This window comes from Trichomycterus rosablanca, chromosome 18 (assembly GCF_030014385.1).
Source record: "Trichomycterus rosablanca isolate fTriRos1 chromosome 18, fTriRos1.hap1, whole genome shotgun sequence".
NCBI lineage: Eukaryota > Metazoa > Chordata > Actinopteri > Siluriformes > Trichomycteridae > Trichomycterus > Trichomycterus rosablanca.
The window spans coordinates 115,001-136,506 of record NC_086005.1 but is presented as its reverse complement, the minus strand read 5'-3'; the positions used below and the strand labels follow the sequence as shown (position 1 = coordinate 136,506).

The following is a 21,506-nucleotide window of genomic DNA, read 5'->3' as shown; positions in this document are numbered from 1 at the left end:
AAACAAAACGATCAGCCATAACATTAAAACCACCTCCTTGTTTCTACACTCACTGTCCATTTTATCAGCTCCACTTACCATATACAGTGGTGTTCAAAATAATAGCAGTCCAACACCATTAACTTGATAAATCACTGTTTTTAGTAGAAATGCTGTTTCTACATAGCAAAAAATGTACTTGAAAGTGTAGTAGAGTATTGAAAATAAAACAAACCCAACAATTAGGACATGCATGCCGTTCATTCTGAGTAATCGAAGCATTGATTGAAAGGGGGTTGTTCAAAATAATAGCAGTGAGGAATTCAGTTGGTGAAGTCATTCATTCTGCAGAAGAACGGGTGTCAATTTTGGCCCTTATTTAAGGTAGGAGGGGGGCAAATGTTGCACAGGTTGGTCATAGCGCATTTCCTTCTGAAATACTGGGTAAAATGGGTTGTTCCAGACATTGTTCTGATGAACAGCGTACTTTTATTAAAAAGTTGATTTTAGAGGGAAAAAACATACAGAGAACTGCAGCAAATTATCGGCTGCTCAGCTAAAATGATCTCAAATGCCTTAAAGTGACGACCAAAACCTGAAAGACGCAGAAGGAAGCGTGGAACTACTGTTTGAATGGATCAAAGAATAGCCAGAATGGCAAAGGTTCAGCCAGTGATCACCTCCAGAAAGATCAAGGAACATCTGAAGTTCCCAGTGAGTACAGAAGATGATTAAATGAAGCCAATTTACCAGCAAGAACGCCTTACAAAGTCCCGTTGTTAAGATAAAGACGTGTCCTGAATGGGTTAAAATTTCCCAAAGAACACATTGACTGGTCCAAAGAGAAATGGCTCAACATTTTGTGGACTGGTGAAAGCAAAATTGTTCTTTTTGGGTCAAGTGGCCATAGACAGTATGTCAGAGGACCCTCGAGCACTGAATTCGAGCCAAAGTTCACTGTGAAGACAGTAAAGCATGGTGGTACAAAACTATGATATGAGGATGTTTTTCATACCATGGTGTTACGTCTATTTATCACATACGAGGGATCATGGATCAGTTTAAATATATCAGAATACTTGAGGAGATCATGTTGCCCTATGTCGAAGAAGAAATGCCCTTAAAATGGGTGTTTTAACATGACAATGACCCAAAACATCTTGGTTACAGACAAACAAGATTGAGGTAATAGAGTGACCAGCCCAATCCCCTGACTTCAATCCCATAGAGAACTTGTGGGCTGAAATCTGAAACACGTTTTTTTGAGGCAAAACCCAAAATTGCAGAAGAACTGTGGAATGTCGTCTAATCATCCTGGACTGGAATACCTGTTCAGAGGAGCCAGAAGTTGGTCGACTCCATGCAACACAGATCTCGGAAACAATTGTTATGCCACTAAATATTAGTTCAGTAATTTAAAGTAAAGTGAAACCTCAAACATTTTCATGTTATAGATACATTTTTTGAGTTTTTAAAGAAAAATGCTGCACTGCTATTTTTTTGAACAGCCTAATATTCATTTTTCTTAACTTTCTGTAAAGGATGAACACAAACTGGCTAAATGTTGTTAATGTTTTGATTTAGAATTGAAAGTGGAGTATTTTCAGTGCATTTGCATTTATGGAAATAAAAGTTATTATAATGATTTTGTGCTTTATTCACTTTTTTAAAATCACTGCTATTTTTTTGAACACTACTGTAGAAGCACTTTGTAGTTCTACAATTGCTGACTGTAGTCCATCTGTTTCTCTACATGCTTTGTTACCCCCTTTCACCCTGTTCTTCAATGGTCAGGACCCCCACATGACCACCACAGAGCAGGTATTATTTAGGTGGTGGATGATTCTGAGCACTGCAGTGACACTGACATGGTGCTGGTATGAGTGGATCAGACACAGCAGCGCTGTTGGAGTTTTTAAACACCTCACTGTCACTGCTGGACTGAGAATAGTCCACCAACCAAAAATATCCAGCCAACAGTGCCCCGTGGGCAGCGTCCTGGGAGCACTGATGAAGGTTTAGAAGATGACCGACTCAAACAGCAGCAATAGATGAGCGATCGTCTCTGACTTTACATCTACAAGGTGGACCGACTAGGTAGGAGTGTCTAATAGAGTGGACAGTGAGTGGACACAGTATTTAAAAACTCCAGCAGCACTGCTGTGTCTGATCCACTCATACCAGCACAACACACACTAACACACCACCACCATGTCAGTGTCACTGCAGTGCTGAGAATCATCCACCACCTAAATAATACCTGCTCTGTGGGGGTCCTGACCATTGAAGAACAGGGTGAAAGGGGGTTAAAAAGTATGTAGAGAAACAGATGGACTACAGTCAGTAATGTACAGTATATACATTCTCCCTACATTTTTGCCTCAGTCTGAAACAGATCATTTTCTTTATATGATTTGTAGTGTTGTTGTATATGTTAGTGGCTGAAATACATGAATTTAATAATGACTGTCCCAATTCTTTTGGCAATATAGTGTACTTAATAACTTTGTCATTTCATTTTGAATTTATTTTCTTTACCTTTTAGCCTCATCACACTGCTGACAAGATTTTATTGATGTGATGAACAGATTCAGTACGGCTGCAGGAATCATGTCTGTGTCCCCTATCTAATAAAACCCACTTATTAATTACACTTGGTTAATGATGAGTAAATAAATTACTGATTACATTCCTAAATAAATGATATTTTGAGGTCAGTCAGGTTGTTTTTTGTTGATTTTAAATTTGTGAGACTCAAAAACTTAAACTGGAGGGGGGGGGCAAAGACTTTTTCATGTCACATACACAAACACACTACATGTACAAAAGTATTGGGACGTCCTTATCTTCTAACTACTGAATTCATGTTTCAGATACAGCAGTTACTAACAGCTGTAATAAATCAATCATATAAAGGGAATGATTCCAGCTGTGAATGAGAGACACGACAAGCTCATGATCAGGTGTCCAAATACTTTTGGCCATACACAGGCACTCTGATGTTAAAAGCATGTTTAGAGAGAGCAGGTTTAGTGGTTTGTAATGTGTTTACATTTGAAAGCGTTTGACACTGAGCTGGAGCTGAGCAGAAGCTCCTCACATTATGATGTCATAAAGTTCTAAACCCAGCAGCTTCCAGTGTGCAGCAGAGACGATCAGATGAGCAGATAAACTCAGAGCTCTGGTCCACGTGCCACGTTTAGGAAGTGATGGAGAAGGTGGCTCTGATACTAAGCAGGCGAGGCTACACCATGGGCATCAGCCTGGGTCAGGGTTCCTACGCCAAGGTCTGGTCTGCTTATTCAAAGCAGCTGAAGATGAACGTCGCTGTCAAGATCATCAACCAGCACAACGCGCCAAAGCCCTTCCTGGAGAGGTTCCTGCCCAGAGAGCTGGATATCCTGTCTTCACTCAACCACCAGAACGTGGTCCGTACCTTTGAGATCTTCAGGACGAGTGACAGGGTGTTTATCGTGATGGAGCTGGGTGCACAGGGTGACTTGCTGGATTTAATCAAGCTGAGAGGAGCCCTGCCCGAGAAATTTGCCAAAAAGCTCTTCTGCCAGCTCACGCTTGCCATGGAGTACCTGCATGACCAGGACATCGGGCACCGTGATCTGAAGTGTGAGAACCTCCTACTGGACAAGAACTTTAACCTGAAGGTCTCAGACTTTGACTTCAGTAAAAGGTTGAAGTACCAGTACGGTCGGATGGTGCTGAGCATGACTTTCTGTGGCTCGTTGGCCTACGCCGCCCCCGAGGTCCTGCAGGCGATCCCGTACAACCCCAAAGTGTCTGACGTATGGAGCATGGGCGTGGTACTCTACATCATGCTGTGGGGCTCCATGCCCTTCGACGACTCCAACATCAAGACCATGGTGAGGGCACAGAACGCGCACCAAATCGACATCCCACAGACCACAACGGTTCCCAGCGAGTGCAGGGATCTGATCTACAACCTCCTGCACCCCAACACCGTGCTCAGGTTCACGGTCCAGCAGATACTCCAGCACAGCTGGATTCAGAGCAGGTCTGAGGCTGCTGAGGGGGGCAGGGGGCAGCACCACACCCCGTCCACCTCCAGGGTCTGCACACAGGAGACCGACGGCGAGGACAGAAAGGAGACGTCATCAGATTCTGCTGGAGCTTCAGAACCAGCCGAACCGAACCCGCCCGGTGATGCCGACGCAGGCGCCGGGGGTCAGGGAGGGCGTGTCTGCTAAATCCCTGTAGCTACACCAGCTAAATAAACACAACATGGCAACTCAGCTCTGACTGACTGATCTCTGATTCCTCTCATCACGTTATACATGATTCACACGAGTCTATAACCTCAAAAAGATTCAAATCAGCTTGATTCATTTAACAAAGAAATGATTCACTATCACAACGAGTCAATAATTCCTCTTTGATCTTACCGGGCCCCAGACGGGACCACACCCTAGTGTACATGTCTTTTTATTTCATATTTTATATATTTAATATGCATTTCCCAATTTTCCTCCCAGTTTAGTCGTATCCGATTCCCAGATGGTATTCCCCCTCTACTGCTGCAGATCTCCACTCCTGACAGAGGAGGGTTGTGACTAACACACGCCCACTCCAACATGTGTGCAGTACTGACCGCTTCAGAGATCTGTATCGCGCATGGAGAGTCACGCCCGGTCTCCATTATCCCCCGTCTCTGTGCAGCACCATCGATCAGCCAGCAGAGGGCGTAACTGCAGCAGTTATGATGAATGAGTCAATATAATCCAAAAAATTATGAGATTCAAACCTGCGAGCTTGAGACGTCAGCACTGGCAAACATGTTTTATCGCCCCTGTATTTTTGATACACGGTTCCATATTAGCAATAAAACTGAATTAAAATAAGCCGTTACTGAATATTTCTATTTATTAATCATAAAAATTTACACACAAACCAAAACGTCCACGTATTTAAACTCGTCACAACTGTGTAAATAAATAATTAAATAATAAACTCAGCCACAAACTGAGATTTATTTTTCTTCATTAGCTCTGCGGCTAACGTTAGCTTCCTCTACACACAGTCCAGCTGTAAGCTTCACCTCACGCCCCCTAGTGGTGAGCAGACGGCACTCATAATTACTGAGTTCAGGTGTTTTAGCCACACCCATTGCTAACAGGTGTATAAAATGAACTTGTGCTTATAGTTTTCTGCTCCAACATGACTGGGTCCCTGTGTACAGTGAGTTTGTTGGGCCCCTGAGTGAGGCCCTTAGCTCTGAATTGCTTTAAATAAATGAATGGAGGAACTGAGGTGGTCTACACTGGCCAATACTGATACCGATAATCAATATATTGACCAACCTAGTGTTCACAGCCTAGCAGGTTTTTCTGAACCTTCTGAACACAGAGCTTAATTCTGGTCAGGGTCTTGGTGGGACTGGCACCATCCACCAGCCCATCACATACCAACAATCACTGATCTATTCACTCACACCCAAGTAATTCAGAGCAGCCAATCCACCTGTGGCAGGTTTTGGGAGGTCAGAGGTCATTGCTGAACCCTGCTGTAAACAGTGAGCGGAGGTAAGGACTGAACCCTGGGATCTAAGAGTCATGTTGACGTGCACCACCCACACCACCACCCTCGGGTAAATCTCTGTACCAGGTGAAGATGAGTGAGTGAGTGAGTGAGTGAGTGGCTCCATCACTCCTTCACCTCCTCCAGCCTCCTCTGCGCCTCCTGGTACAGCTTCACCTCCTCTGGCGAGCGGATGTACGACTCCACCTCCGAGTCCGAGATCTCCTCGTCCCCCGTGACCTCGGGCCCCGGAGCCTCCGTCCGTCGCCTCTTGGGGTTTCGAGCTGAAGGGGGCAGGAAGAGGTGTCTCTTGGCCCAGTGCTGTTCTCCAGTAGAGGGCGCGCTCTGCTCAGCGGCCCCGCCCTCCTCCTGCTCCTCCTCCTCCTGGCTCTCGTGGCTCCTCATGGCCTGCAGCATGAGCGCCCGGCGGTGTTTGATGATATCATCTACCAGCGTGGCCACAGAGCCCGGCTCCACAGCGCCCCCTCTCAGCCAGGGCAGCCGGCCGCCCAGCTCACACAGCACCTGCCTGAGCTCTGCCACCCGCCGTGCCGCCGCCGGCCGCTTCCCCGAACCCGACTGCTTACAGGAGCTCGACAGGGCGCAGAACGTATTCAGGGTGTACTTCATCCGGACCTGTCACACACACACACACACACACACACACAAGCACAGATACACACACACACACACTTTATTGTGGTGAGGCAGGGGGTGTAATTACTTTTTCACTGTGTGTGTGTGTGTGTGTGTGTTTGACTCACCGTGGGTTTGAGCGACTGCCAGGCTACATACACACACGCAGTGAGGAGGGGCAGAGGGTGGCGCCCCGTCACCAACCACGTATCTGCTGCCAGCTCCAGCAGGGCGGCGCTACGCTGCACCAAACTCTGTACACTCTCCACACACACATCAGGTACCGCACCGCTACTGAGATTATACCTACCACACACACACACACACACACACACACACACACACACACACACACACACACACACACACACACACACACACACACACACACACACACACACACAGAGATTATTGATTGTTGCACTTGTGTGTGTTGGTGAGTGAAAGTAAATGATGGTTGGGACGAGTGCTTCTGATTGGCTGTGTGTTAATGAGTGTGTTGATGGGTGTGTTGACTGTGTGAGGGTCCCCCGCTGTAGGAGGGAAGGTTATGGGGTCGTTACCCGTGACAGTGACTCTCCAGCAGCTGGGTGATGCTGGTGCTGGTTGGTTGGATGTTCAGCACTTTGATCAGATCCTGATAGACCACGCCCATGAAGGCGGAGTCCACGTATAGCAGCGAGCCGATGGTTCCCATGGCGATGGGGCAGTCGTTCTGCCTGCAGACGGCGAGCACGCAGCACCCCCCCAACACTTCCTTCTTAACCAGCCGCACGTGCAGGAAGTGGGCGTGGCCATAAGCACGCTCGAACAGGCTCACCGCCGCCGACTCCATAACGCAGGATAAACGCAGGATCCGGCACAGAGAGCGGACCTGACTCAGACCTACACACACACACACACACACACACACACACACACACACACACACACACAGGAGGTTTATACACATTGTGAGTGATGATACTGTAATAGACCATTTCAGTACTTTATTATTATTTTAGAATTATTTAGCTGTATAACATCTGTACAGTTTATATTTAGCAGTATAACAGGCGGCGGCGGCTCAGTGATTGGGCCCCTGATCACGGCCTTTAACCCTCGATTGTTGTGGTTGTGAGTGTGATTTACCTTTGATGAGATTGGGACAGAGCCTCTTGGTCACTTCAGTGCTGGTGTGATACGGTACGGCTGCAGTGATTTAAAAAAAAGTAGACAAAATAAAAACACAGCGCTGATGCCAATCTCACTTCTGCAGCGTAATCACACCCAGCCGGAGCAGGTGAGGATCCGATACCTGTACTGTGCTGTTCATCAGACAGGGTGGTGGTGAGGATTCCCTCCGAAACCACTGATCCACAGTCCTGACACACCCACTGGGTCTGAGAGTACAGCTCATCCTCCACCACGTTCCCCGAACCACACTGCGGGCACGATGGGGGCATCGCTACACACCTACAGAGGAAGGGGGTGGGAGTGGGGGTACCAAAATCTCAATCACACGGTTCACATCGGCTTCATTCACCTCAGAAATCAGAGAACAGATCAGGGCGTGTCTGAGGGAGGGGAGGCCTCATGCTGAATCTCCTCTGTGCTGCTGTAACAGCGCCTCCTGCTGGCTGGCTGAGGTATCAGTAAAAGTGGTGGAGGAGTAGAGAGTGACCAGCGGCTTCACCTGAATCAGAGTATGTGGGTACCAACCTCGAGCCCTACTCCACCAGCAAGGGTGCATCAACAGAGTGCACAGGGGAACTGGATACATCCAAATCAGCACAATGCTGATGAAATGAAAAGTGGATTAAACAGCATTTAGAGCTTCTATACTCGCTTATAACTTACAGACGGCTGGACAGGGTTTGTGTTTATTATTCAGATTATTTGGGACTTTGTGGTCATTAACATTAATAATCATATAATAATCAATAATAGTCATGATTTTGAGACTTTTAACCAAATAATTTGATTTTTTATGAATTTCACAACAAAATGATTTATAAAGAGTAAAGGTATCACCACTGCTGAAAGATGCCTGAGTGAATGTTATAATCACAATGAACTGAATTATTAAAAGATTAAATGTGTAAATGTTTATATAAAAGTATTAAAATAATGCCGTGAGGAGTATTATCACATTCTGATTTCTTGCAGTTCTACAGTATTATTATTCAGTGTAGTTAAACACTCTTTGTGTTTAAAAGGCTTCATTAACGAGAGCGTTACTGTAACAAACTGCAGAGTTATTCATATATAATGTATTAAAAATACAACTTAAAACACTGAAAACTCACCAAAACTTTACCTGTAATTCCTGAGTTTAAAGTTCAGTCAGTTAAACACCGGAGAGAAAAACTAGCAAACACCAACCGTCTCACTGCGTCTATTTACATCCGGGTATGTAGAGAGTGCTTCCAAAACCCCGCCCACTTTCAAAATAATTCCTGTACTAGTCGTAATAATAATAATAATAATAATAATACATTTTATTTATATAGCGCTTTTCAAGATACTCAAAGACGCTTTACATAAGACAAATAATCAAAACAAATACGTACATACACCATACAAATCATAGTACAAAATCAAAATAGTACATCAACATCAAGAATAATTAAGATAAAAACAAAGAGAGCAGCATAAGACAGTTCATTAAAAATTAGCTAAATTATGAGAGAGAACAACAAATATAGAACAATTTCTTAAAATTAGACAGAAACAGGACAGATTTACATGCAATCAGGAAACTGAAAACTTTACAAGTTTTAGGATCTAGGACTTCACATTTCTGTCGTGATCTAAGTATAAAAACTATTAAAAAGAATAGCAAAAATAAAAGCATTTATTTTGTGTTGTTACAAGTTAAATGCCACTCTGAATAGATGAGTTTTGAGAAGTGACTTGAATTTGGACAGGTCAGGACAATCTCGTAGGTGTTTGGGGAGAGCATTCCATAAAGATGGAGCAGCTATGGAAAAGGCCCTGTCACCCCAGGTCCGGTGCTTGGTCCTAGAGGGTATGGACAGTAGGTTAGCCTCAGAAGAGCGAAGGCTACGGGAGGGAATGTGCTGATGGAGCAGGTCGGTGAGGTAGGATGGGGCCTGATTATGGAGAGCTTTGTGAGTGAATAGAAGAATTTTGAATTGAATGCGTTGAGCAACGGGAAGCCAATGAAGTTTTTGTAGAACAGGTGTAATATGATCACGGGAGCGAGTATGAGTAAGGAGGCGAGCAGCTGAATTCTGGATATACTGAAGTTTTTTTAGGATTTTGTTAGATGTACCATAAAGGATGCTATTGCAATAATCAATTCTGGATGTAATAAAAGCATGAATCAAGGTTTCGGCGGCAGAAAAGGAGAGTGATGGACGTAGACGTGCTATGTTTTTTAGATGAAAGAAAGCAGTTTTGGTGATGTGATTTACATGGCGGTCAAAAGAGAGGTTGCTATCAAAAATTACACCAAGATTTCGGATGTTAGAAGACGGAGACAAAGTGTCATTATCAATGGTAATTTGAAAATTTTTTGTGGTTTTTGCCAGGGTTGTAGGACCTACGATGATCATATCTGATTTTTCACAGTTTAATTTGAGGAAATTAGCTTTCATCCACAATTTCATTTCAGTGATGCAATTTGTCAGAGTGGAGTGAAGTTCAGTATTAATGGATTTGGAGGAGATGTAAAGCTGAATATCATCAGCATAGCAGTGGAAATGTAAACCATGCCGACGTATGATGTCACCAAGGGGGAGCATATAAAGAATAAACAAAAGGGGACCTAACACTGAGCCTTGGGGAACGCCTTGGGACAGTGGAGCAATGGCAGAACTACAATTGTTGATATTAACAAACTGTTGTCTGTTTATGAGATATGACCTTAACCACAAAAGGGCAGTACCAGTGATGTTGACAGAGGATTCAAGGCGGGACAGAAGAATGGAGTGATTAATGGTGTCAAAAGCTGCAGTAAGATCAAGGAGGACGAGAATATTAATTTGTCCAGAGTCTGAGGAAAGAAGAAGGTCATTTGTGACTTTGAGGAGGGCTGACTCAGTGCTGTGCTGGGGGCGGAAACCAGACTGAAATGATTCAAATAGATTATTGGAATTTAGGTGATCTTTGAGCTGTGAGGCAACAACACGTTCCAGTATTTTCGACAGAAATGGAAGATTGGAAATGGGCCGAAAGTTACTCATAATGTTAGAGTCAAGTCCAGGTTTTTTAAGTATGGGAGTAACAGCAGCCAATTTGAGTGATTGAGGGACTGAGCCAGAACTAAGAGAGGAATTGATTATCTCTGTGATAAGTGATGAGATAACTGGAAAACAACCCTTAACAAGTTTTGATGGAGCAGGATCCAAAACACAAGTGGAGCTTCGCATCCCTGTTAAGATCTCAGATAGGTCCAAAAGAGACACAGGTGAGAACTGAGACAGAGGCTGGGTAATAAATTGAGATGAGATAGGCGGAGAAACAGAGATGACAGGGGAAACTGTCAGAAAATTGTGGATATTCTCAACTTTTGTTTGAAAAAATGAGAGGTAAGAGTTACACTTGTCAACTGTAAAGGAATTGGTAGTATTGTCAACTGGTTTGAGAAGTTTATTTATTGTGGAAAAGAGAGTCTTAGGATTTGTTGATCCAGCATGTATGAGTTCGGAATAGTAAGTGGATCGGGCTGCCGTAAGAGCGTCTTTGTAATGTTGAAGATAATCAGAATAAATCTGATAATGTACTGTTAGACCGGTTTTCTTATAAAGTCTTTCAAGCTGGCGTTTACGGGATTTCATTTGGTGAAGCTCAATTGTGTACCATGGTGCGGAATGACTAAATGAAACAAATTTGGTTCTCAAAGGAGCCAGCTCATCAAGACATGAGGCGAGTATGTCATTATAGTAATCGACAAGGTCAGATGAATTACTAGACAGTACAGGACAGACAGACATCTTTTTAACAAGAGAATCTGAGAAAGCAGAGGGAGAGATATATTGAAGATTCCTGAAGGATATTTTACGTTTAGCTCTAGTGATGGGCCTAGTGACCTCAATGTCCATGATGATTGTCAAATGATCAGAGACAGTAAGGTCATGGCTGGACGGCTGATGAACTAGGACACCAGTAGAGCAGACAAGGTCAAGAGTATGACCTTTTTTATGAGTTGGAAAATGTATATGTTGTGTGAAATTAAAACACTGTAACAATTCCAAAAATTCCCTGGCAAATTTACAGTTGTTGTCATCAATATGGATGTTAAAATCACCCATAAGCAGTACAGAGGATGAGAGGGCACTAAGCTGGGTTAAAAAATCTGAAAAATCAGAGAGAAAGGAAGCGTTTGGCTTTGGCGGACGATAAACTACAGCAGTGACCAGAGGAGTAGGCCCTGACAACTTGAAAGCCAGGTGTTCAAAAGAAAGAGCAGCAGGAAAAGACAAAGTGGTTATTTTAATATCATCCCTATAGACTGCAGCAACACCACCACCTCGCCCTTCCATACGAGGTTCATCAATATACGAGTATCCCATTGGCGTGGTCTGATTTAACATAAAATAATCCAAGGGTTTATGCCAAGTTTCAGTGAGACAGAAAAAGTCTAGTTCACTGTCAGATATAAATTCACTGAGTACAGTACTTTTTGTGTTGAGTGAACGAACATTAAGCAATGCCATTTTCAAGTGGTATTGTTGTGTAGTTGGCTGTGAGGAACGAGGAAGAGAACGGAGATTTGCAGAGTCCACTCCGCGTTTCCCATCCCACTCCGTGGACAGCGTTGTCATGGAGACTACACCGCTACTGGTGTGCAAGGCAGCAGCGCTCTGATGACGTGTTTGCGGAGCGACAGTGCGCACGGCTGACCAGAAGGATGGAATAGCGTTACCGTTTCGAAGATAAACAAGCTTTCTCCGGGAGCCCCTGTGAATATAACGAGGCCGGCGAAGGAGTCCAAGCTGTTTGATGACTGAAATACACGATGGAGTAGTGCAGTTGTTGAACTTCCTCAGCTGGTCAACGGAATAGTTCAACATTGTGCCGATCCCAGGAAAACTCATCCACCGTTCACCACCGGCCGCAGACGCGATGTACAGTAGAAAGAACAAAAAGTATCAAAAGCACAAATAAAAGTATCAAAAGTAACTTAAAAGAAATAGATCCACAAGGTGTGTAAAAAGATGAAAACGAAAAACGATAAAAATACAATAAAATACGGTAAAATACGGTAAAATACGGTAACGGTAGCGGCAGCCAAATGCGCCAGCGTCCACCATCACCATGGCAATCCACGGTAATAGCCGCCAGAGGGAGACAGAGACACACAGTTCTAATAATAATATTACTACTACTACTGATAATAATAATACTAATATTAATACTACTACTACTACTAATACTACTACTACTACTACTAATACTACTACTAACGGTAATAATAATAAAAATAGCAATAATACTAATTATAATAATAATAAATTTAAGACAGCAACAAGAGTAAAAAGTTGATCACATATTGAACTTAAAGTAATTTAAAAGGTTCCACAGTGAGCAGGTGAGTTGATAACAGGTGAAAGAATTATGATCGGGTATAAAAGGATCCACCAGAGGATCAATATTAAATCCAAGATTGCAAATAATTTAGGTCTTTCACCATCTACTGCACATAATACTGTGAAAAAGTTACTAAACGTCCCAACTTTTCTGAAAAAAAAAAAGGTTTGTAGTACAAAGTAGATTTACTAACTACCAAACATTTACTGCCACTTAATTGTAGAATACATTTATTGTCTTTCTTGCAGGGCAGGAACCAAAAGCAGGTGAAAGTTTTCTAGACCTTGGTAAGACACCTTTAAATGGGTCTAGTCAAACTAGCCCTTTTTGTTTGGACACAGAGAAGTCAGCAGCTTTAAATCAATCATAATCAGAAATAAGAAATTAAGAGGCCAAGCTACTAAACTAAATGATATTATAAAACTTCTTAGATTCTCAGATAAATCCCATTAAATAAATACAAGGAAAAGTATTTTTTCTTTGTTTGCAAAAGTGTCTTTATTTCAGTAACAGATCAAACAAATCAGAAGCTGAAAAATCGATAATGAATAAATCATTTCTCATATTTACAGATTAGAAAGAGGAGATAATGTTGGAATAATTAAAGTGCATCAATAATGAAGTGTAATGCACTGAGAAATAAAAAATAATCGGACTAAACACCTCAAAATAAGAAAATGATGAAGAGTTTAGGTGTTTAGGAGTTTAGGTGTGGCCCTTTCCTCATTTCACCACAATAGAGGAACTAAACAAAGCTGAGATAAAGAATCAATTCTGAACTTTACAAAACAGGAAACTAAAGATTTTATTTATCGTGCTGTGGAACCAGAGCAGCGGGTTTTATTAAATATAAAAATAATACAAATAATTCAGTGTTATTACACTTTTTTATTCAGCTTTAAACTTTAGACTTTATCTTTAGTTAGTTTTGATCTGAGTGATTTTAGATCTGAATTCATGTTATTTTTAAATGAAATAATATATTTAAACTGCACTTTGTGTTAAATCACTCGATGTAAAAAAATTTTTATGAATTCAATGTGTCAATTATGATTCAAATATAAACAAATCTGTCAGGATTTTCTTCCTCCCAGTTAATGGAACTAATTCCACCTACTGGCATGAGCTAACAGGAAGCAGCAGAAAGTCCTGGTAGAGGATTTTTACTTTCTGAACTCTTCTCTTGTAAAGTCTGAGCAGGTAGAAACTCTGATCCATGACTGATTTTAGTAGTTATGTTGGTGAAGTTTAGTAGTTTTTCTGTTGGCATGTCAGGGTTGAAGCTCTTCTAGCTTAATATTGTCAACAACTCACGATTTATAACACAGAACTGTTAGCACTGGCAAAATGACTTAAATGTCTGAATGTGATTAAACAGAGCAGCTCAGTTTCATCAGGATCAACATTTAACCACAGAATAAAAAATAAAAAATAAAAGCGGAATTTAGCGGATTTAAATGTAGGAGCAGTTACGCCGCTCTGCCGCCAGACGGAGCCAAACATCAACATGCGGTGCAGTCATTAATATGAACGCTATTAAACGCCGAGCCGCCGCTAATGCTAACAGTGCTGTAATAAAACGTGTTGAACCTCAGCAGACCCAGTCCAGTAACTCTTCACTCTGTAGGAGCTTCATTTAGATGTTCCTCTGTTTCTGTGATCATGAGGTTTCATTATTTGGTGCTGATGTATATGAGGATGTTGGGTTCCTCTATCATCAGGTTTTATTTTTGATGTTCATGAGGATGCTGGGTTTGTCCTCCATGACCTTCAGCAGCAGGTTATCGATGTATTGCTCCAGCTCCTGAATTCGAGCTTCACGTTGAGAGATCTGTTCCTGCTGACGCAACGCCAACGAAATCAACTCAGCCTGAGTCAACTGTGAATACGGTCCTCTCGCCACCACCGCCCTGTCTGCTCCCTGTAACACACACACACACACACACACACACACACACACATTATAAACACGGTGCTGTGAAAAAGTATTTAAACCCCCCCCCCATGATGACCTGTAAAACAAAATGATTTTAGAAAGAATTTCTGTAAAAACATAATAAAAAATGTTAGGATAAAGTTATCTAACACACATATCACCCTTATAAAGAAGTTACTGCCCCATAATTTTCATGATTGGCTCCATCTGATCTAAATCTTTTAGGTCACTGTGGAGGAATCTGAGCTCAGAACTTTGGTTTCTTTACAGCTGTGCAGACGACCTCAGATTCAGCTCACAAACAGATGACCTTACACTCTCCTCATGAATTCCCCTGAGAAAGTAATTCCTTCTTTTATCCAGAATCTGATGCAGCAAAGCACAATCACACCACCACCACCACCACCACCACCGTACTTCACTGCTGCTGTGTTCTTACTATGAAATGCTGGATTGGATTTTTGACAGATATAACGAGAACCCTGCTGTCCAGTTTTTATTGGTCTGTCTGCTGAAGCAGGTTCTTCTGTTGGTCAGCGATGGTCTCCTCATGAATCAGAGTTACAGACTGGACACAACTTCAGCTTTGTGACTTCCAGTATTAGTACTTACAAAACTCATGGGAATCTGGTAGCAGGTTTGTTCCCTCAGTTTAGAGCTAATGACTCTCATTGTGTTCCAGTGAAGTCCTAAAGCACGGAGGTTCTGTAATAATGGAGGTTTGTAACTGTTACAGGGTGATATAGATGTTAGAGAACTTTATTTGCAGTGTTTGTGAGGTAGAGATGATGAGAACCTGAGCTTTCAGCTGGGTGAGATCAGCAGGTTTGGGTTGGTGAGGGTCTGGGTGATTCCCCAAAGTGTTGAGAGGTTTAACCGCCTGCTGCCTGCACAGAAACAATCAAATCAAATAAATGATTCATCATTACTTCTATTAATAAATCAAATCTGAGAAACAAAAACATCCTCACGTGTGAAGATGAAACGTTTCATTGTGATGAAAACTGAAGCAAAACAAACGATTTAATAGAACATTTTTGCACAGATTTAGTTCAGAACATTATTAGCTTAGCACATTATTAGCTTAGCACATTGTTAGCTTAGCACATTGTTAAACTAGCAAAGTGTAAGTGTTTTTTAGCATAGAACACATTTTAGCATATAACATTTTAGCCTAGCACACTGTAAGCATAACACATTTTAGCATATCATATTGTTGTATTAGTTCAGAACATTGTTAGCCTAGCACATTTAAAGCTTAACACATTGTTAACTTAGCATATTTTACTGTAGCACATTTTTAGCATAGTACACTTTTGGCATAGAAGCCTAGCAAACTGTAAGCATAACACATATTTAGCGTAGCACATTGTTAACCTAGCACATTTTTAGTGAAGTACATTGTTAGCGTAGCATATTTGACTGTAGCAGATACACATAATGATGAACCTTCATCATGTTTATCTTATAGAGCCAAAAGTATGTGGACACTTGACCATAAACTTATCAGCATTAATATGCAAATGCTTTAGTAGTGTATCTGTGGGAATTTGTGTTATTAAGTAATTTGTAACATCAGGTACAAATGTTGGATTAGCAGGCCTGGTGTTCAGTAGGGTTGAGGTCCGGGAGTTCCTCCACACCAAACCGTTTCTTCATCATCACAGGGACGCAGTTCTACTGGAACAGGAGAGGACCTTCCCTAAACTACTGATACATACAGTACATGTACACATCTCATTTATATAATTAGCTTTAGCAATAGTTGTTCCTGAAATATCTGAAGTTAATAATCAGGTGTCCACATACTTTTGGTAATTTCATGTAGCCACTGTTTCTTGTTGCTCCGTTACAGAAGAAATGAGGATCCAGTTCTGTGGTGGATCTCACCTGATCACCGGGGCAGGAGGAACTCCAGCCTTCACTTCACCTGCATCACCGGGTTCCACCTCAACCCATGACAGGTTCCTGAACCCAGAACCAGAAGAACCTGCATCCCCTGAAACTGAAGCAGCCGGTTTCATCTCAGTACGTGAAGAGAAGCTTAAGGACGACGCTGGAGATGATGATGGAGTCTCAGATTTATGCTCCTGGTCCTTGTCCCAGTTCTTCTGGTCCCTCTGGTTCTCTGTGATTTGTGGTTGCTGCTCTGGTAAGTCTGGTTCTTCAGTTCTTTTGGGTTTGGCTGGAGGACCTGGAGCTTGAGACCTCTTCTGGGGTTTTGCAGAGTTCAGGGTTATAAACGACTCAGTTTTACTGAGGTGAGAATCTGGATGGAAATCCTGGTCCAAACCAAACGGAGCTTCTGGATTTACAGAATCAAGATCTAGAACCTTCTTCAGATGATGTTCTGCTTTGGTGGAACCATCAGCAGACGTGCTGCAGGGTCTCTCAGCCGAGCTGCTCCTGGAACCTTTAGATGTGGGATTACTGGTGCTGGTGACGTCTCTGTCATGATGAATGATAGTTTCTGATGGTCCATGTTTGAGGACTGAACTTGTACCTCCTGGTTTGGGTGCCGGTCCTTTGGTGGGTTTGGTAGATGTTGGTGGATCTGATGTGAAAGGGTTCGTATCAGGCTGTTCGTCATGGAAACGATTCTGCTTCACGTTGGCTTGAACGTCATTTCTAACTCCACCAGTTCCTCCTTCACCGTGACCAGGATCTTCTCTGACTGAGTCTTGGTTGGTAATCTTCACTCCTCCTGGAGGTTGAGGTGCTCGACGCTTTGACTCTTTGAAGCTGAGATGTTGGTTGGTCTCCTCATGTGGTGCTTCAGACGTCTTTATGAAGGAATCATCAGAACGTGGTGTCTGTAGGTTCCTCGCTGGAGGTGAAGGAGCACGTCGTTTTTTAAACGACCCGCCTGAACTTTCTAAGTCATCTGAATCCTCGTCGTCCTCCAGGAACGGGTTTGTGTTCACCAGAGACGTCTGGGAAGTGACTGCAGAGACGCTGGAGGAACAGAACCAGGGTAAAGACACGAAGCAGGAACTTCAGATGTTCACGTCATTAAATACTTTAGTACCATCAGGTCAGAGGTGAAGATCAGCTGATCTTATCTCAGGACCTTAAGACTAGATAATGAGGAGACCATGAGGGTTTGAGACAGACGTTCCTCTGGACCTCTTAAGAACTTTGGTGTGTTTGGAGACTCCATCAGAACATCTAAACCTACAGTAGAGCTCAAAAGTTTTACATACGCCTGCAAAGAACTAGGATTTCCTAACGGTCTCAGGATCTCAGTTTCAAAGTTTCATAAATATATAGACAGAATATTTGGGTTGATGAATCTGAGCTCTTTTATCTTCTCTCCTCTGGTTGGATCTTTGACTCACTGGATTTTTTTGGCAGAATTTTGTTCTGTGACACAGACTTTCCAGTCCAGTCCACATACATTTTGACAGTTTTTGTGTTTCTGTAATATTTCTTATACTTTCTTTCAGCACCAGTTTTACTAGCAGCTAAACAGCACCAGAGCGTAATACTACCTCCACCACACTTCACAGCACAGTCAGCTTTTCTCTTACAGACGTTACTGTCCAAATAAAATCAGTCCTAACTGAAGTCGGCGGTTCTGCCCGACAGCCCTAAACCAGTGTGATGGACGTCAGTGTCCACAGTCCAGTGAGCTTTACATCTCCCTCAGATGCTACATTGTTTTTGTGGTTCTCAGCAGCAGCACGTATTCGGGGTGTGTTTGAAAACCCAGTGAGCTGCCGTGCTGTCCTACTCCCTACACAGGCAGCTGCCTCAGTAGAGACGATTCTAACAAGCCATCCACTCATAACGCAGCTTATTCAAACATGATACCTAGACAGCGATAACATCGGTTTTCGCTAACTAAGCTAACACAGTTAGCACAGAGAAGTCACCAGTCATCAGTAATGAGGAATCAGGAGAACATGCTAAAGTTAAATGTCATTCTAGACACATGTACACCATGAGAGTAATTTTAGTCTGTATATTTCTGACTGATTTTCAGTAAATCCAGAAGTGAGGAGGTTTTAGTTCTGAATTTCACTTTAATCTGAATTCTGTGACGTTTGTTTTGGTTTTATGGACAGAAAAGTGCTGATAGTTTATAAAAACACATTTTTTCCACCCTCACGCCGCCGTCCCTCCTTCCTGAGGTCAGAATCTCCTGGCTCCTAAACCCCTGAGTCAGAGCGCTACAATCACCGGATCGGCGTTTGGGCGGAGGGCAGAGGTGCATCATGGGTACAGCCGGGTCGTAAATCATTCAGAGAGAGGAACACAAGACGCTACGCTGAGCTGAACACTGACGCTTAGAAACGCAAAACAGACAGCGGTCAGCAATAACATTAACCAACTAGAGCTGAGAGAGAAACAGGAGGGGCAGTTCAGTGGGTTAGTTACTAGTTATGGTTACAGTTAGAACACTGTGCAGGGTTACAGAAACACACACACGATTCATCATCAAGTTTAATGAGTCACTGTTTAACCACATTCCTGTCACACACTCACTCACTCACACACACTCACACACACTCACTCACACACACTCACTCACACACACTCACACACACTCACACTCACACACACTCACACACACTCACACACACACACACACACACACTCACACACACTCACACACACTCACACACACACACACACACACACTCACACACACTCACACACACTCACACACACTCACACACACACACACACACACACACACACACACTCACACACACTCACACACACTCACACTCACTCACACACACTCACTCACACACACTCACACACACTCACACACACTCACACTCACACACACTCACACACACTCACACACACACACACACACACACTCACACACACTCACACACACTCACACACACACACACACACACACTCACACACACTCACACACACTCACACACACTCACACACACACACACACACACACACACACACACTCACACACACTCACACACACTCACACTCACTCACACACACTCACTCACACACACTCACACACACTCACACACACTCACACACACACACTCTCCTGAATATTTCACACTGGTGTTAATGATCTTCTCCAGACGTTTTTTACTGAAGCTGCTCATGGCAGGTCGGTGTTACGTACACACACACACACACACTGCCTCACGTTACAAACGCACCACATATCACCAAAAGTATGTGGACACCTCTTCTATTCATTAATCTCATGAGTTTACAGCCACACCTTTAAGTAAACAAAGCTCAGATTTTTGGTGTCCTGACTAGAGATGCATGAGTACCGATACTGGTGTCGGGTATTAGCCCGATACCGCGCTCATTAACTTCTACTTGTACTCGCAAACGAGGCTCCGATACTAAACATCCGATACCGTGTGCCTAGTGCACGTTGCTGCGTTATGCCTGGTTCACACTACACCATTTTTTTTTCTTCTTTTCTTCCTCGACCGGTGAAGGCAGAGCTGGATTCGAAATGATGCACCTTCGAGATCCAGCTCTGGTTGCAGCGCGTGTTTTTACCGCTGCGCCAACTGAGCGGCACACTACACGATTTTTGCCCTGATTTTCGCTCGGCGGCTGGTCGGTGCTAGATTTGCCGGCTCGGGAGCAACTCGGCATTCGCTCGGCGATCAATCCTCGGCTCTCGAACGCTAAGTGTGAACTATCAAACAACTCGATCCGACCGGCTCGCCGAGCGCTCGGCAATCGGATCGAGTTTTCTAGCATTTCAGATATCTGATCCAATAGGTATCGGTATCGGCAAGTATAAAAATACATGTACTTGTACTTGGTTGGGAAAAAATGGTATTGATGCATCCCTAGTCCTGACCTTAATCCTCAGGGATGAATTGGAACCTCGATCGTGAACCTGACCTTCTCGAGCAGAATCAGAACATGACATTACATTACATGCTCTTTACACTGAATGGACACAAATACCCACAGACACATTCAGAAAGCTTGTGGAAAGTCTTGTCAGAGGACGGGAGGATTCTGAAGCAGCAGACAGGGGGCGTCAGTGAGGTGTTCAGTGAGCTGATGATCAGGTGTCCACATACTTTTGGCTACTTTTAAACATAAAGGAGGTGTTAAGAGTGTGAAGGTTACAGGATTTAAAGATCATGGCTGCACAATAAATCGATCATCATTATTATTATTATTATTATTATAATAATCATTATCAGCACCCAGCCAACAGTGAGAGATCAGATAATCAGATCAGCTCTGTGATTCAAACCTAAAACATTTACTGACCTGGGTTTGGGTTTCGGGTATGACGTGATGGGGGGGGGGGTACTGACCTGGGTTTGGGTTTCGGGTATGACGTGATTTACTGACCTGGGTTTGATGCTGGAGATTCGTGCTGATGGAGATTCTTCTGCTCTCTCCTGCTCCTCCTCAGTTCTTCTTTCCTCCTTCTCAGTCTTTCTTCTCTGCTCGTTCTTTATCTTCTCCTCCCTCGCCCCTTCCTCCTCAGCTGTCCTCCTCTTCCTCTCCTTTTCTTTCTCCTCTTTCTCTTTTTCATGCGCTCTCCTCAGGTCCTCCTCTTCCATCCTCGTCTGTTCTTCTGCCTCCTTCTTTCTTCTTTCCTTCTCCAGCTTCTCCCTCTCCATCCTACGTCTCTCTTTTTCTTCTTCCTCTGTTCTTTTTCTCTTCTCTTTTGCTTTTCTTTTTTCTTCTTCCTTCTCTCTCGCCATTCTCTGTTCTTCTGCCTCCTTCTCCTCCTTCCATCTTCTTTCCTCCTCCAGCTTCTCTTTCTTCATCATGATTCTTTTTTCCTCCATCCTTCTCATCTCTTCAGCTTCTTCTTTTTTTCTTTCTTCCTCAAGCTTTCTGATCTGGTCCTCCTTCTCTCTCTCCATCCTGATTCTCTGTTCTT

The 21,506-nt window shown here is 43.1% G+C and overlaps 3 protein-coding genes across 6 annotated transcripts in view; 1 reads left to right on the top strand and 2 right to left on the bottom strand.

The window, feature by feature from the left end:
• The first annotated feature begins 3,122 nt into the window (after nt 1-3,122).
• LOC134332508 (testis-specific serine/threonine-protein kinase 1-like) lies at nt 3,123-4,247 on the top strand. The gene has a single exon (XM_063014179.1). The coding sequence runs from the start codon at nt 3,189-3,191 to the stop codon at nt 4,200-4,202; it is 1,014 nt and encodes a 337-aa protein (XP_062870249.1). The 5' UTR covers nt 3,123-3,188; the 3' UTR covers nt 4,203-4,247.
• Nucleotides 4,248-4,857: 610 nt separating this feature from the next.
• On the bottom strand, nt 4,858-8,529 carry brf2 (BRF2 RNA polymerase III transcription initiation factor subunit). 2 transcript variants are annotated; one of them, XM_063013997.1, is made up of 6 exons: nt 8,465-8,529; nt 7,463-7,620; nt 7,297-7,356; nt 6,729-7,050; nt 6,294-6,471; nt 4,858-6,165 (listed from the first exon to the last, which is right to left on the bottom strand). In XM_063013997.1, the coding sequence occupies exons 2-6, from the start codon at nt 7,608-7,610 to the stop codon at nt 5,656-5,658; spliced, it is 1,218 nt and encodes a 405-aa protein (XP_062870067.1). In that variant the 5' UTR covers nt 7,611-7,620; nt 8,465-8,529; the 3' UTR covers nt 4,858-5,655. The 2 variants fall into 2 exon arrangements, with proteins under 2 accessions (XP_062870067.1, XP_062870066.1); XM_063013996.1 differs by having other exon boundaries at nt 8,454-8,522.
• Nucleotides 8,530-13,197: 4,668 nt separating this feature from the next.
• rab11fip1b (RAB11 family interacting protein 1 (class I) b) overlaps nt 13,198-21,506 on the bottom strand; it is a 22,668-nt gene continuing 14,359 nt past the window's right edge. Inside the window, exons 3-6 of one of the 3 annotated variants that reach the window (XM_063013734.1) lie at nt 20,966-21,506; nt 16,529-17,593; nt 15,435-15,525; nt 13,198-14,623 (exon numbers count right to left, since the gene is read on the bottom strand). The exon at nt 20,966-21,506 is cut by the window's right edge and continues 555 nt beyond it. In XM_063013734.1, the coding sequence (XP_062869804.1) occupies nt 14,420-14,623; nt 15,435-15,525; nt 16,529-17,593; nt 20,966-21,506 (1,901 nt within the window). In that variant the 3' untranslated portion in view covers nt 13,198-14,419. Of the gene's footprint in view, nt 14,624-15,434; nt 15,526-16,284; nt 16,316-16,528; nt 17,594-20,965 lie in introns of those variants that run through there. The other 2 variants (XM_063013736.1, XM_063013735.1) reach the window with 2 other exon arrangements.